Source organism: Solea senegalensis, linkage group LG18, assembly GCF_019176455.1.
Source record: "Solea senegalensis isolate Sse05_10M linkage group LG18, IFAPA_SoseM_1, whole genome shotgun sequence".
NCBI classification, from domain to species: domain Eukaryota; kingdom Metazoa; phylum Chordata; class Actinopteri; order Pleuronectiformes; family Soleidae; genus Solea; species Solea senegalensis.
In genome coordinates this window covers 9,835,471-9,852,525 of record NC_058041.1, presented here as the reverse complement: position 1 = coordinate 9,852,525, position 17,055 = coordinate 9,835,471, and the positions used below count along the sequence as shown (strand labels likewise).

The following is a 17,055-nucleotide window of genomic DNA, read 5'->3' as shown; positions in this document are numbered from 1 at the left end:
GAAGGAAACTGGAGAACCCGGAGAAAACCCATGCGCACACACAGGGAGAACATGCAAACTCTGGGTCTTCTTCTTCTTGCACAGCACTTTAAAATGGGAAATACACTTGTGAACAGTGAATTGGACAACTCTGCAATTCTTTCTGTGCAAATTTGAATGAGTAGTCCAAGTTCCATAGAACAAGCAGAATAAAAAAAAAAAAAACGCTTCAAAGCGCTATATTCCAAATATGTGAATTTATTCCAACTTATTCAAAGTTTACACAGTGAAATATTCTGGTAACTGGTAAAACCTTGAAAAAAAACTATCATGCACACCAGTCCGAACAACTACCTTAGTTCTGGCAGAAGAGGGCAGTATCCTCTGCCTGACTTCTCTGCATAGAAGGATTTCTATGGCTCATTAGTAAATCCAATATCACTTAAAATGATTAAAAAAAAGAAAGATCCAGCAGCGTCATGGTCATTTTGTGGAAGGCACGGTCTGCAAGAAACTTGACAGGCAGACGCATTTCTCAACAGACGAGTCACGCCATGAGAGACAAACTGATCCGAGCGTGACTCAGTAATGTGTAGTTCCTGAGAAGAGACCATTTGGTTTGTCATCAGGAGAGAATACTACAGAAATTAAGACCCCATAGAAAGAAAAGCCGAATCAGATACAAAGAAAGAAAGTCCCACAGAAAAGTATACATTCGATGTCAAAGCTAATCACCATCAAATGATTGAATAATAATTAGAACAGAACAACAAATTACACAAGCGTACAGTATGTAACCGGTGTAGTGTGTCAGAGAGGTAACAGTTATCAGCACGTTCAGCCTCACAGGCCTTTGTTGAAGTAGACTTGTTGTACACGGTCTCCATATTGTGACCTGATGGAGTCTCTCAGCTCCGGCTCCAGCTTCGACACGGCCATGGAGCTGTGACAGAAAGATGGAGGTGAACATGGACAGAAAGAAGCACATGTTAGGTTGGTTGTTTTACACAACAAACTACTACTTTTCCCCCCCAAATGAATGCGTTGCATCAGCTGATTTACCAAGTATGACAGGCCAGAAGGAAATCTGTGTCTAGACTTGGCTAAATAACAAAATCACCTTCTCAAGTCATTTCTGTAAAAATTTCTGTCTAAAGTTTAAATACCAAACAATCACAAAGCTAAATCATATCTTCTTTCAGCAGTAAATGTCTGCTCAGCACTGGAGCAGGGATCTGGTTTAACCTCAGTTCAGTTCAGGTCTAAAATGCAACATAAACACCAGGATTTGGTATAATTAGAACTTAAAACAACAACAAAAAAGGGAGATTTAACAGTAGTGTATCTGTTGTAGTACAGCAATTATGTATAGAAAAAGGTTTGCCAGTATGCTAAGAGGTGATAAAGCCCACAGTCAGGCTTACTCACATCCGTTTTTTCTCCTGTGGCCCAGTGACAACACAAAGCAGCCAGTGTTTTTAAAATGTGTCAGCTCTCTCCAAAGACACTGCATTCCCACAGAAATGATCTGTGTTTGAAAGAAACCAAACGCAGCCTCGGTGTGGGGGTGTTGTTTTTTTGTCGCCACTGACAGTGAGATGATGAAATATAATCCCGGGAAGTCACGACCTCTGGCACTCCAATACACAGATGTTTAGACCACCAGGGCTGAAGTTTTGTCTCTTTTTTTTTTTTGAGACTCACAAGGTAACTGTAGATATATCCCTCCGCTTCACTAAATAGTCCATTAGAAATGTGAGCCTGGATATACAGTATCTGACTGACCAGTGCTGTCTTTGTGTGTCTTTGCAAGTGAAGCTGCTCTGTGTTTGAGCCTTGCAACAACTATAGACTGTTTATAACAAGAGGCTGTAGTCTACAAGTAAGAATGTAATGACTAACCACCAGAGGGTGACTCTGCTAGTTGCACAAAGAACTCTGTTTAAAGAACTCAATGGGAAAATAAGTTTCTACCTCTCACTTGATTTATAATGTTTTAAAACGTTTTCCTCAGGAGTTAAAGGTGTTAAACACTAGTTTCAGGTCTTCTTCAATAAAACTTGATATCCAATTTGTTAAATTTGTTCCTGTTTAGAGGAAAACAGATGATAAAACAAGGCACATATGAGTGGACACTAGTGTGACAGACTCTGAACTTCTGTTTACAAAATGTCAACATGGCGCTGGCTTTAAAATGGGTGCTTATGGGTGACATCACAACTGGTTGCCACTTGGTCAAATCGCTGCCATGTTGACATACTGCATGTGGACTGACTGAGACACAAATCTTAGAAGGAAATATAAAAGTGTTCTTCTTGCTCTCTTCTTTTGAGCAGGTCAATTTCCAATAAAATGCAGCTACAAAAATGTCTTTTTAATGTTATGTTACATTAACTTTAGGTTGGTATTGTTTTTTAAGCGCCATATCTATGAGAACAAAATATAACCCTACTTAATTTTATAGATTCTTCAACTAAATAAAACCCATTCCCAGGACGATAAATAAACTCTGTCAGGAGGCTTTTCACTATTTGTGTCATTTGGTTGATTTGATGTGTGCCACTCAAACTAAAGTGAGAGGAAGACATCGGTTTGATTAAAATCATCCATCTTCTACCGCTTTATCCTACACATGAGGGTCGCAGGGCTCCTGGTGCCAATCCCAGGTGGCATGAGGTGAAAGGCAACATAGAGACAAACAACCATCCACTCTCACCAATTTGTCTGATCCCCAAATGTGCATGTTTTTGGACTGTGGGAGGAAACCGGAGAACTCGGAGAAAACCCACGCACACAAAGGAAGAACATGCAAAACATCCAATGTGATTCAAATGCACAATTATGTTTGTAAGCGACAGTGTCATCATTACCATCGCTGAGGGAACAGGGAGCAGGCAGCTGGCACCATGAAGATTAAACTTGAAAAATGAAAAGAGCAAAAGTCAGGTTGTTTGTTTTCCCAACAATAGAATACACCAAGGACATTTAACTTCCTGTGAACACCATGACCCTCTCTACTTACAACACGCCCACCATCATCACTTGAATTGGTCCGTGGAGAAATGTGATTCTCTGTGAAAAGACAAGAGGACAACTTGATACCAGATGCACACATTCATGTTGCAAACATTAGCAGGAGGATGGGCGTGAGGACAAACATCCAACCTGCATGAACTTGTACTTTTCCAGCCTCTGCATGATGATGGGGAGGACAACTGGCAGAAGAAAGAAAAACCATTAGGATGACATAAAACAATGCAGCATTTTATTGTGTTATTGTTTGTTTTTAGGTCTTGTGTTTCTATATTGTATTTGTTTTCATTTATCTCTGGATTTAAAAACATCACAGTAACCCAATTAGTAAATAAAACATACTCATGCCAGGTGCAGCCATGGTGACCCGAGAGATGACCACCTGCGTGATGCCTTTTGCTGCCGCTTTCTTAAGCGAGGAGATGAAAAGGGATTTAAAGATCAGTTTCAATTTTCATTTATTTCAACTAAATCAATGACAGTTAGTTTCGAAGTGTGCCGACCGTAGAGTGACCCAGTTTGTTCCCATTTTCATCCGTGACAGCGATGCCATTCAGAATTTCCCTGGTAAACAGAAAGAAAGTAATGCTGAGGATCGATTGAATTCTCATGTTCCTCTCCGTCTTGGTGAATGTTTAAAACATAAATCAGAGCTTTAGGGTGAACGTTTGTGATCATGACAATCATGTTAATTCAAAAAAGACAGTTTGTTAAAATAAAAGGGTAGATCAGTTAAAAAAAAAAGGAAAGAATGTTGGGACTGAAAAGAATCAGGACCTGAGTCAACATACTGAAATTTATAATTTTGACCACATGATGGTGCTAGATTTAAAGAACCAACAAAGTCATTGCAAACATTTCCTGAGGGGAACATGAATATCTGAACTAAATTTTATGATCAATACAAAGCCGGACTTTGAGCATGGAGTGGACAAAAAAGGCTGACATGTACACATTTAAGGATATTTTATAAGCTAATGAATCAGTCAATTTACACTATCTTCTCAACTTGTCCTTTTTAGTCAGCTAATGTTATCAGTTCAGTTCAGTTTAATGTCCCTCAAGGGGGAAATTTGGTTTGCAGCTGTGGTTAAAAAAGACAAGACAGGACAGGACACAACAGATAAGGACACAAGGCCAGAACACAAGATATTGCAAGCAACCTGAAAAAAACTCAGCCACAAATAATCTTTTAAGCAACAATATGAATAAGCAAAAAGATACAGTGCTCCTTAAAGTGTCAGAGGATTTGGTTGCACCTCGCCGTAGGTAGCCTGTATCTCCAAACTAATGGGAGAGGAACAAATTCCTCCAAAAGAAGATGGTCATTGCTGGCTGAAACAGACCATGCCTCACTAATTGTCTGTTGTCATCTCTGTCATAAATGGCTGCTGTTCTCCAATTATCCTGCTGGTATACAGCAGCCATGTCTATGTCAATAGTTGAAATAGGAAGGGAGAAAACATGTCCTTGGCCACAGCAGACACCACTTTGACGAGCAAAATTAGCACAGCACTCCTTCAACTATAGATCTAGTATTATATTTACAGTCTTGAGCATGTATTATCTCTCACACACACTCACACACAAATTGACACTGAATATAAAAAAAGTTCATGCATGACTATATGTCAAGAGTGTATATTTGATAATGATAATGTACATTATCAAGTTATGTTATGCAAGTAACTTTAAAAAAAATAAAAACAGACTCACTGTTGCCTCATCATAGGAATATTAACACAGTTAGCTGCAGCCACTGCAGCAAAAGGAACCCAGCGAGCCACAAGAGGAGGAGCTTTCTGCAGGAGATGTGAAAAAACATAAACAAAAACAGGTGTCAAACATCATCCCTGACCTCACATCACCCACATTTGATGTTACAGTGTGTAAAACACAGGCGTAAATGATAATAAATACAGTAAAACATAGTTTTTGGTCACATTTAATAAAATTGTTTAACTATTATCAGTAAATTGTAAAACATCTATATATCAAATGAAAAACAAGTACATTATGTGTTCAAAATATACTACTACTCTTATAGTTAGATATTGGTTATGTACTTCTTGAACTGTCTTCTTAAAATCACAACTCTTTACAGTCTCAATCATTAACTTATTCAATTATCTAAATGTACCCTATTTGTTGCATCTAATAAAAATCATCACATGCAAGTTAAATGTTGGCACCTTTGTATAGAGGTTGAGTCCGACTGCTGTTGCCAATGCTGTGCTGGTTGCTGTGATGTAGGCTACACCAATCTGCCTGAGACACAGTGACACAACATCGCTGAGCTGATTACATATATTCAAATTAGATTTAATACACACACACATTTTTTTTTTTTATTAAACATTTAGATTCCTCTTCAAACGTTTAAACCTTGAACCTTAATGTCATTTTGGAGTTCAAAATATACAGCCTGGAAGTGCATAGACCCCCTGAAATAATAACCACATGGTCCAGCAGAGGGTGCTGTGCATGGCTTCAGATCTACTTTCAATGCCCTCTTGTTGTTTTGCTGTGAAAATTGAGATTGACATAAAGGAAGCTAAACCGTTCTGTGGAGTGGAGTGGAGTGGAGTGGAGAATCATGACACTTAAGCATTTGAAAAGCCACAGTGAGCCGGCAGAGGACGGATGAGAGACGCACATTGCAAGTGTTCAACCTCATTAGCAATATTAAATAATGTTGTTACATTTGTGTGTGGGTGAGAGGGAATAGCCAATATCTTGTACTTGTAGAAACATCTTGTGACTCTATTTCTTTAAACTTGATTTTAGGAAAAAGTGACAGCCCTAGTGAGACTGAAACATGCAAAGCAACGTCAGTCCTCCACCACTCCAGATGGTGGGTTGCGTTTGATTGAGAACACTTGACCTAAATGTTAGTAGAGTCTTACAAGATCTTACTTGGGAGTGATTGGAGAGGCAGCGTTACGGTTTGTGTAGTTGACCAGAGCGTTGAAGGACTGATTCACCCACTGCCAGAAGACCACAGCAGGAACTGTCCTAGAAGCATATGGATAAAAAAAAACTTTCTCTGTGAAACTGTACTATGTGGTAAACTACAGCTCATTCCGTTTGCTCTTTGCTACCTGTAGAACTGCAGCATGAAGCCAGTGATGGCCATGCCTCCAGGCACCTGGAAGGACATGCGACCAATGAGGTTCATGCGATCTCCCGTGTCTGGGTGGAAGGCCGAGTCGTACAGCTTCTTTGCGTAGTGGAGCTGGTCCTCTGTAGTGCCTGGAGGGATGGACCCTGCCCTAGAGAGCATCAAACACACACAGACACACACACACACACACAGAGGAACTCTGTCACTACCTTAAGACATGAGCAGATTAATCATGTTGAAACTGCAGGATATGAGGCCAAATGTTACAATGGGAAAGTTCACCATAAGACTCTGCACTAAGATCTTTCCATAGTGTATGCAATACGATAATTGATGCACTAAAACACAGGTGTGTCAAATGCATTTTAGTTCAGCGACCACATAAAGCGCAATTACAGTTTGTTTTGTCTCTTAATAGACCAGAAGAATGGGAAGGTGTTAACACTTTTTAATCAAATTGGTTTGTTTTTATTTTAAAAATGTGCAAAAAAAAAAAAAACATTAAACCGTAAAATTACAATGTTCCCCATCAACGTCAGAGCAACTGTTTCAACATTTACACTCTTAACACTGCATAAACAAAACTGTTATCCTTCCACGACTGCTGCTTCACACTAAAAGCTAAAGCAAAAAAACACAAACAAAAAAGAAAAACGGGGAGGCTTTTATTTTAAAGCAAACATAGGAAACACAATCATTCATCTGAGCAAAAAAAAGTTCTTAACTATGGCAGGAAGTAATGAAACAAGAGGGAGCAGCATGGACTTCCTGAAGTGTGTTTCTGTGACATATTCCCTTATAAATGTTACTATAGAAACTCAGGACTACACCAGAATAATGAATAATGACAGGCTGGTGTTATGGCCACCTTTTTTTGAGAAATTGTGTTTTATCCAACATTTTGACATGGCAGCCATATCTACTGTAAATCTGACAACACACATGACGCTTTGGCCCTGTTGCTGTGGAGAGACAAACTAGAACGGCAGGAATTTAAAATGCCTGTGAGTTCTGTTTTTAACAAATTTCTTCTAGAATCGGTTTATGAACAGATTTTCCCTCCCATGTAAAAATTCTCTGTTTTACCTTTCGATTAGAGGAAGACTGGACTGATATTTACAGTTATAACAAATATATTATTGTTCTCCAAAACTTCCCTAAAAATAGAAAGTCCCTAAAACAAAGACTGTATATAAATGCACATACAGACATAGAATGTTGTTCAGTAACTGGTTACTGAAGTTTAGCAAATGTTGCATTATTTATAATTTAACCATTATATTTTATGGAGAAAATAAAGACAATCGATTAAAAAAAATCATCAGTCAACCTCTACTTTTGACCTGTCTCTTAAATAACCCAGTCAACTTTGGTTGGTCACCTGGCCTCTTTTGTCAAATGCTTACAGAAGGTGTCATCAATGTCACATTCCAGATTAGCTGGAACCACAACTGTAGCCAATTTAACCCAAACCAGTATGCTGGTAATCTGCATGTAACCTGGTGACAGAGACGTTCAAAAGTAAAATAAAACAAAGCCAGAAATGCAAACACATGTATTTGAGGGAAAGGAGGGATCCCATTGTTACTAACTTTGGTTGTTTGGTCTTAGCAGACATTTTATGCACACAAATTAATTATAACCCACTAAAGAAAAAGATTTCTCACCTGCAGCTTTCTACTAAAGCTTTGGCCTCGTCTAAGCGTGAGTCAGGTAAGACCACCGTTCTCCAGTCAGTGATGTTGAAGAAGTGCTTCAGTCGGCCCATAAACGTAGACTGATCCCATCGTGGTGCATCGATGTCAAATGAGCTTAAAGCCATTTTGGTTTGTTTAAAAAGAGAGTCCAAACTTAACCAAAAGGTTTCAGGACAGCGGCCTCAGCTCACTCTGCAGGTTAGTGAACAGCTACAGCGGCAACCTGGACGAAGAAATGGAAGTGTTTAATGCAAGCTGCTGAATTCGGAAATGAAGAATGATACAAGCGACTGCCCCAGTTGCAAGTGAAATCATCACTCAGTCACAGTTAATTAATGAATTACACAGACGGTTTATGTTCATGGCCAACCTGATTTAGTCAGATGCCTTTAACTTTTAACTTTAGCATTTTGAGGTTGTCACTTTCAGTCAACATTTAACCCTAAATGTTTCACTTTTCATAAACAAAATATTAGAAGCCATTGAGGTTAAATGATTGAGTGATGTGATCTTTGATGCTGCTGTTCTGTGAAATATGCACTGCAAACAGTTGTAGTGCACTGGCTGTAGACCAATGTTAATGTAAACCATTTGCCAACATGTGCCCTTGAGTTAAAACCAAATATATCCCTGGACAAACATAATCTCCTATTTCTTGTTAAAAAAAAACATCATGGACTAAAGTTCTACTAGAAATCATTGACCACCTGCTGGCAAATGGTTCCACGGGTTATCATTTTGTGTTTTTGCAGCTGCAGCATTTTGTTTCATATTATCCAACCAGAGTAATGAAAAGCTGCTGACTACTGCTCAAACATCTTCATTGTTCCTTTACTAATAATTACGTGCTGCAGTAAATGTGTGAACAAATCTCCCAGAGAGAGAGAGAGAGAGGGAGTGAGAGAGAGAGAGAGAGAGAGAGAGAAAACAGCCAGTTTTCAGCCTGAAGCTTTTTGAGTGTTTCTTTGCAATATGCAAATGTGTTAGTATATTCTTACATTGGTTTCATGTTGTCTTATGATGTTTTTATGGGTGGTGCATGTGTGTTTGTTGCTGCATCACATGGAGTCGCACTCCATAACACTTTTGCTTTACAATTACAATCTAATCTAAGCATCTTTAGATACAGGGCTGCCATGAGAAGGCTCAGCCTGGTTCGAACTGGATTGTTTCTGGAGCCGTTTGTTACAAAGTAGGGCAAAGGCCTGCAGACCCCTGTGTGGGACACAGAGCAAGTTCCAATCATCACATAATAACGTATCAATAAATATATGTACATGAAAACTGGCATTCACCAGGTGCACACAATGAAGCTCAGTGTTAAGAAACTGGGTCATTAGGTTACAAAGGGAATGCAGCACATAACTAATGATCATCTCCATGATCTGCTAGTTGACCTATAATGTTGAAAAGGTAAAACTTTATTATTTAGCTTATTTGTAGTAACATGTATTGATATTTTTGATTATTTTATTCTATTTCAGCCATGGAATATAACAAATATTAAAACATAGCCAACAGCAGAATTTAACTTTTGTAGTAGTAAACTGTACATTTCAGTGAATAACAACTACATTGTGGAAGCTATTAGTTTAATAGTTTAGTTGACAGGGACCATGTACAGAACCAGGTCTATACCAGAGTTAGCTAAACAGCTAATTTGCATCTGTGGTCCCTGGGCAGGGAGTTAAGACAGTAAAATACATACAAAACATTACAGACAATATTAGCAACAGGACAACAGCAACAACATTACAGAGAAAACATCATACATTTGGTGTTCTATATACAAGAGCACGATCACAGTCTTCAGAGAATGTAGATAATAGAAACAGATTTTAAAATGACTTTAACAGAACTTGGTGTTAAATGTATGTAAGAATGTAGGTTATGGTACCAAAAAGAAACTATTACATTTTGGTGGTAAAGTGGATGTAGGATTTAAAAAACAAAAACAAAACAGCTGTTAACCTTGCAAGATCGTGTACTGACACAGTGGGAATCTTGGCGGCCTTGGTAAAGGTTTCATCTCTCTGAGTGCTTTCAAAGTAAAATAATGTCACAGTTCCCATCAGTCAACTCATTAATTGTCTTCAACTCACTGTTAGCTCCAGTATTGTTGGCAGTTAAAACTGGATAGAGTCAAATTCCATGAGATTTTATATGAATGCATGTGTGCACTAAAGGCAAAGGCCACTTGAACTGCAGTAAATTTAGATTGTTTATCAGGATAGTTTTGGAAAAAAAAAAATCTATCCCAATGTGGTGACCAGGGACGAGCAACTATGGTACTCGGTATTGTATTGGTCCAATACTTACAATAAACAATATTACAATAGTCAAAATCAATGGATCGGATATGGGAGAGATAAAAATGTAAAATCAGAGACAATCAAAACATCCTACACATCCCATGCTTCATTATGCACAGTGTAAAAAATAATATTTGTTAAACAGTTGGAGAAAAACAGGGGAGTTTTGTATTGAGTAGTAGACCTTTTCAATAAGAGGATAGTAAGATGTTCATGTTTGTTTTCTTTCAATAAACCACTTTTTTTCCCTGTATGTCTACAGGCTACTATAGACATTAGGCTGCTCATGGTCTGAGTCTATGTTAGCAGCAAACCCAAAGCAGAAATACACCTTGAACTAAAGTCATATTGTCATCACAATACTCACCAACATTATCATATATTGCATGTTTTCCAAATATCACGCAGCCCTACACGTATGATTATATACTTTATGTAAAGTGTATACTTGTAGTATTTAAATCTTACTGTGTGTAGTTTACCTGAAAGAGCAGCTGTCAGGTGAGTGTCCTGGAGTAAGAGGCACAGTATTTATTTCCCTGTGAGCTGTGAGGGAAAAGAAGAGAACAAAGTACATGTTCAGGACAAGAACAATAACAACAGTACTTTACATCAGAAACAACAGTACTTTACAGCAAAACAACAATACTTTAAAACAGAAAACAACAATGCTTGACAGCACGTTCTCTAGGTTGACAAACTGGATCTGCAGGCCAGAGTTTACCCGCGAGCATCTGCTTACAACTGAACCGTGTGGACAACAGTTTTGTAATTGTAAAATGTGTTGTGGGCTTAATGTAGCAGACGTGTGGAGTGACAGAGTGAGGTGGGGTGACAGGGGACAGGAGTGAAGGCACGCAGGGAATGATGCAACACACTAGTCAAGTTAAGGAAACGACATGGGCCAAAGCAGCAAAAAGGAACAAACAGGAACCAAAGCACACCCTAAGACTGTAAAACTGTTACAAAGCCACTAGTCTTACCTCGGTGCGGTGAGACGGTTCTGCAGCTGCACTCAGACAGAGACTAACCTGCTCAGTCGAATTTGATCTGAGTCTGTAGCAAAAAAATCCAAAATGTGCACGTGGCAGAACGTCCTCCAATCACAGGCTGGGGTTGATCCCTACAGAATCTCAGCCGGGTCTCTTTTCTTACCTGACATGCTGGTTCGTGTGTGAGCTCAAAGTTCGAAGAAATGATTAGCTGCAAGTAAACATTTCATTTCAGTGGAACAGATTTATTGTAACTTGAATTGGACCGTAACTGTCCACAGCCTGAAGCGTGGAGCCGGTGGAGTTGAGCTGGCCTACATTCAAAATTGTTAGCATGCAGCTAACCGTGCACGTATACTTCACGTGCTGTGGCCTGAATCGTAAATAAGAGAATCCAAATGTGGAAAACAATGTTCACGTGGATGGACACAAACGTCACAAATGACAACACAAATAAAATGTATCAACTTACCAACACTGATTTAACCAATTGGGACAGTTTATATTGACTAATATGATCATTGCTTATCATCATTATTATTATTATTTTTTATTAGTATTATAATTAGTAGTAGTAGTAGTATTATGAGTAATTTCATTTTAAACATAAGAAAATTATTTTAGTGTACAACTTTTATGACAACATTCATTTACAATGATACACCCAGGGACAAACACTGACTGTTGACAAGCCTACGTATGCAAACATTTGGATTTTCCCACAAGTTTTGCTTGAAAATTAAAAAGAGGATTGAGTATTTTATTGGAATTATTGTTTTAATACGGTGTTTTATTTGGGGGTTACAGGGTGGCTTCAGAATATTTTTTTGCGTGAGCTCTCCACCGTCAGACTTTCCCCCCAACATTCCGTGAACGCAGCACGAGAACGAGTTCTGTACGTAACGGTGCGTCTGACGTCATCCTCCTTAGTAACCCTCAGCGGTGTCTCCAAGAGAGAAAGCAACAAGATGGTGAGTCTAAATTATTCACATAATAAGCTGATAACTGCAAACACAGTTTTGCAAAACATACTGTTTCCGCATTAAATGTCGCTCACTCGCATCCGTCTCGAATTTAATTTCTATATTTTAATCCACAACTGGCCGAAAAAAGCGTAGAAGTGCCAAAGCTGCCTTGTTGCTGCGTTCAGTCATCAGGGGAGATTAGCTTAGCACGTTAGCTGTATTTAGCTTCCATTTGTGTGCCATTTACTGAAATAACCAAAGCTGCTAAAAAACAACAACAGGCGTAGCTGCAACAACAATGAAACAGATTTGTGTGTTGTGGCAGTCTGCTCACGGGACCTGATGTTGCCATTGGCACCGTTAGGAAACAGAGACACTGTTCGTTCATCATTAAAATGTATTTTGAAGACTAGAACAGCTTCTACATGGCCTGTTCGTGAGGAGGAGCGTGCCCTGGAGGGAGATTTTCTGCAGCTGTGTGATTCTTCTGTCAAAGTATCATTTCCATCTTCTCTTTTAACCGTTTGTTGCAGGGTTTGTTGTCCATCCTGCGCAAGCTGAAGAGCACACCAGACCAGGAGGTCAGGATACTGCTGCTGGGTCTGGACAACGGCGGGAAGACCACTCTGCTCAAACAGCTGGCCTCCGAGGACATCAGCCACATCACCCCCACACAGGTTTGGACGAAAAGCTCTCAAATAAAGCATCAATTAATCATTTACTTTCCCAGGAAACTTCTTGTGAAACAAAATTGATAATTACCATATTATAAAGTTGATATTCATCTTCTTTTATGCTATACACACCTTTTTTGTTCTTACCAAGCTATTACTGATTGACTGAGTGATTAGTATAGAAATAAAATGATATTACTTACCAAATTCTGACCATACTACTTCCATATTGTTAGAGAAATGGTCACGGTTTCGTCTGTGGATTTACCTATATGTTTGAGCTTGTTTGTCATGCTGTCCCACCATGATCAGATTTCATGACAAGGAAGACAATAATCTGAACATTAAAAGTGTTGCCTAAAAGGTTTGCTCTGTACCTTATTCTGCTTGTATACACTATAAAACTAAGATGGAGGCTTTGATTCGTAGCAGATTTCTGTGCAACCAGGAATTGCATCCGCTTCCTCTCTCTAATCCACTTTTGTCATCTTTACAGGGATTCAACATTAAGAGCGTCCAGTCTCAGGGCTTTAAACTGAATGTGTGGGACATTGGGGGCCAGAGGAAGATCAGGCCATACTGGAGGAACTACTTTGAGAACACTGATGTGTTGGTGAGTGAATTTTAACATGGTACACAGGAAAGAGCTGGGCTTTTTGTTGTTGTGTTTTTACAGGTGTGTCCTGCAGTTTTAATTTACTGAACACGCTCACAGGGACATTTTGTCTGTTTCAGATTTATGTCATTGACAGCGCTGACCGAAAGAGGTTTGAGGAAACAGGTCAGGTATGTACAGATATGGTTTTATTTCAGTGTCCTCTATGCCTGTACTACAGTATATGTTTTAGGGCCTATTTTCATAATCTGAAAATATATTAGTTTCTATATATTAGAGTCTTACCTTTAGGCCACAGATATCAAATTATATCTGTTTTTCTCATCATTAAATGTCATAGCACACTGTCCACGATAGAGCAAATGTTCCAATATAACTGACAGCTATGTATGTATGTGTGTGTGTGTGTGTGTGTGTGTGTGTGTGTGTGTGTCAGGAGCTGGCTGAATTGTTGGACGAAGAGAAGTTGAGCGGTGTTCCTGTCCTTATCTTTGCAAACAAACAGGATCTGCTCACAGCTGCCCCGGCCTCTGAGATCGCAGAAGGTCTTAATCTGCACACCATCCGGGATCGCATGTGGCAGATCCAGTCCTGCTCCGCCCTCACTGGTGAGGGGATTCAGGTGAGTCGACCTTTGTCTTGCTTTTTTTTGTTTTTTGGTGTGTGTGTCTGTTAAATTCTTTCTGTTTCTTGACTCACCTTTTTTCTCCTTGTGTTGCTGTTTCTCTTAAATACATTTCCAGGAGGGAATGAATTGGGTCTGCAAGAGCGTCAACTCCAAGAAAAAATAGCTTTGCTTTTAGTCTTCTACTCCTTAGGAGGAACAGCAGCAACATACACTCACCTACACTGACACACAATGCAACCTCCTGAGCCTTAGTACGATGGAATATACCTGTGAATGTAAACACACTACTAATCCAACATGGACTTGGAGTTTTTAACCCCCTGCATTCCTGCATTCCTGTTTCGCCAACTAATTTCATCGCATCTTCCTACGCTGGCCTCTACAAAGAGTCCACGGTCCACCTACGTCACCGTCCCTTTCTCAGCCATCATCCACAGCCTGACTCAACCTCAAACATTCCCATTAAACTGCTGTCTTTCATTGGAATTACAGTTTATTCTTTAAACTTTCACAAGCATATTTTGCGCCACCTCTTTCCTGCAACTTTGTTGTTGTTGTTGTTGTTTTTTTTTTTGGTTTTTTTTAAATCATTCCACAATGGCTGTTCGCGCTTTTCCTGCTATAGCTCTGTTTTGAAGTGAGGTATATTTTTGTAATTGTTTTATTTATGGTAAAGTAGATTTTAGAGTGCTTTTAAAACAACCAGTGTGGTGTGTGTGATTTTTAAGGATGTTGGAGAAATGGGTCTGACTCTCCCCACGACAGAATATAACTAGGTTACATGTTAATATGTATAAAAAAAGAAGATGAAATTAAATGGTTTAGAGGAAATGACATTTTGGATCATCTGTAAATAGATCCCTGTCTAGACCCTGTGTTCATATGTTAATGTTATGCACATATTATAGAGTATATGTTACCCTGCTGTATTTTGTAGTCTATAATGTATGCATATCTAATATGTGCTGGCAGAGTTTGAACAGAGAGTGTGCTGTTTGTACTGTATGTCCCAATGCATTTCTTTGTGCGCTTTTGGGGTCGTAAGAGATTTCGCTATTTAGGCATTTCCTTTTCATATTCTTGAATGTAACTTGTCCAGAATTGAAGGTACTGTATGTGAATAAAAATGTTTCCAAAATTCTGAGATAATATTTATTGGATTGCTTCAATTTGCTCAGATCACACAAGGATTTTTCTTTTCTCTGACCAGGCTCTTGTGCTCACACACCCGTAGCAGGTGGAGTCAGCTGTTGACGACAGCAGGCGAGCCTGTGGAGAGGCCGCTGTGGGAGACAGCAGAGAGCATTGAGTTCAGGATTCAAATGTATCTGGGATTAAGATGACTGGATGCAAATTTGGATAATTGATCATAAAAGGGCAGTTGTGGCAGTTTGCAGCTGCCATTTTAAATAAATCACATGAATATTAAGGTTAATATATGTAAACATGGGTTCTATACACAAACCTAATATAGTATACATTTAAAATGATAAATCTACACTTAGTGATGCAGTTTAAAACGTTTTATTATTTATACTTTATTATTTTCATTACAATTTCTTCTACTCTTCTAAATGTTTTTTTTGTTTATTAAAAAGGAAAAACAGGCTTGTGCTATTTCTGATCAAACACCACGGATTGGAAGTGAACAGATTAATATGATTAAGTTTAACAGTTTTGTAAAGACCAAAAGGTGATATTTTTGTGACTGGGCTGTAGGCCAACACAATGTGAAATCTACTGTGATGAATTTGAAATGAAATTTGGTTTGTCCAGGCAGCAGCAGCTTCAGGCAGGTGGTGCTGTATCCTCCTGCCTGGGTGAAAGAGTGTCATGGCCTGAGGCTGAGCAACAGAAACTCTCCCCCAGACCAACTGACAAATATCTGGAATGTACCAATTCCAACTCAGGGGTAAACATGTTCACTGGAGTCTGAGACTGCACTAAAGTGTAAGTCACTCCAGTTGTACTTCATTTGAGTATTTACAATTTTTGTTATTTTACTCTATTTTGCTACATTCCATGGGGAAAGTAAAATTTTCTTTTACTTCATTTCATTTCATCCGACAACTATAGATACACATTGGTTTGTTATAACATAGAAAATGTATGATCACCTTACACGATACATTATGATGCATTGTTGTAGATTAAGGTCCAATTATGTGATTGATTAGATTTGCTCAGATTACTGAATTATTATTCTGTCTCTTAGGAGTGTCAATCCACCTCATCCAAAATTCAATGTTAATTTAATACTAAAACGTTGAATTAGTATCAAGATATATCACATTTTTTGTTTTCTTTGCACCTCAATGAAGGCAAACTGAATATCTTTTGTGTGGTCCGCCATTTTGAGGTTTCTAAAAACATTTTACATCATTTTCTGCATTTGGTAGATGAGATATCGTATCAACTAATCAAGAAAATGAAGGGCAAATTAATTATCAATAATGACAATAATCAGTAGCAGCATGACCTCTGTACGTTTACTTCTACTTGTAATGTAATATATCCAAATGGGAATTGACGGTACAGGTGGTGTTATTGTTTGGGGTCTGCATTCTCCTTCCACCACTGATAATTAAGACGTGTGTGATTTAATGAGCCTCCTCCAGTCAGGAGGAACTGACTAACCAAACCAGAGACTGTGAGAGCAAAAACAAAATGCTTCACTGGCTGAAACATGTCCAGAAATGGCTCTGTGTTTGCTGCATTCAAGGGGAGCAGTGAGTGAAAAAGCAGACGCACAACTCTGCTCACATAACCTCTATTTTCTTGGCGTGACCGACTTGATTATCAGCATTTTGTATCTTAGCAACCTGTAAGGTGCCAAACAGGAGGTTCGTCTGAATCAAAGGTGCAGCCATGAATTGGCCAATGAAAGTGATTATCACAATAATACCATACAATGCTGTAATGTGTCCACACTTGAATGATAAAAGAAAACTGCCATTGACTTAGGTTCTCATTTATTTTACATAGTGACACAGGTTATGTTGTGTGTACTTATATGTTGTAAAACTTAGATTCAA

The 17,055-nt window shown here is 38.7% G+C and overlaps 2 protein-coding genes across 2 annotated transcripts; one reads left to right on the top strand and one right to left on the bottom strand.

Moving 5' to 3' along the window:
• Positions 1 to 221: 221 nt before the first annotated feature.
• On the bottom strand, positions 222 to 11,470 carry sfxn2 (sideroflexin 2). The gene is made up of 13 exons (XM_044013101.1): positions 11,129 to 11,470; positions 10,628 to 10,691; positions 7,804 to 8,056; positions 6,114 to 6,284; positions 5,929 to 6,027; positions 5,205 to 5,280; positions 4,729 to 4,814; positions 3,516 to 3,576; positions 3,355 to 3,421; positions 3,145 to 3,194; positions 3,002 to 3,051; positions 2,850 to 2,897; positions 222 to 922 (listed from the first exon to the last, which is right to left on the bottom strand). The coding sequence occupies exons 3-13, from the start codon at positions 7,956 to 7,958 to the stop codon at positions 823 to 825; spliced, it is 963 nt and encodes a 320-aa protein (XP_043869036.1). The 5' UTR covers positions 7,959 to 8,056; positions 10,628 to 10,691; positions 11,129 to 11,470; the 3' UTR covers positions 222 to 822.
• LOC122759541 (ADP-ribosylation factor-like protein 3) lies at positions 10,119 to 15,161 on the top strand. Its single transcript, XM_044014468.1, has 7 exons — positions 10,119 to 10,128; positions 11,894 to 12,108; positions 12,636 to 12,779; positions 13,273 to 13,389; positions 13,512 to 13,562; positions 13,829 to 14,014; positions 14,136 to 15,161. Exons 1-7 carry the CDS (start codon positions 10,119 to 10,121, stop codon positions 14,181 to 14,183), a joined length of 771 nt encoding a protein of 256 aa, XP_043870403.1. The 3' UTR covers positions 14,184 to 15,161.
• The last annotated feature ends 1,894 nt before the right edge of the window (positions 15,162 to 17,055 follow it).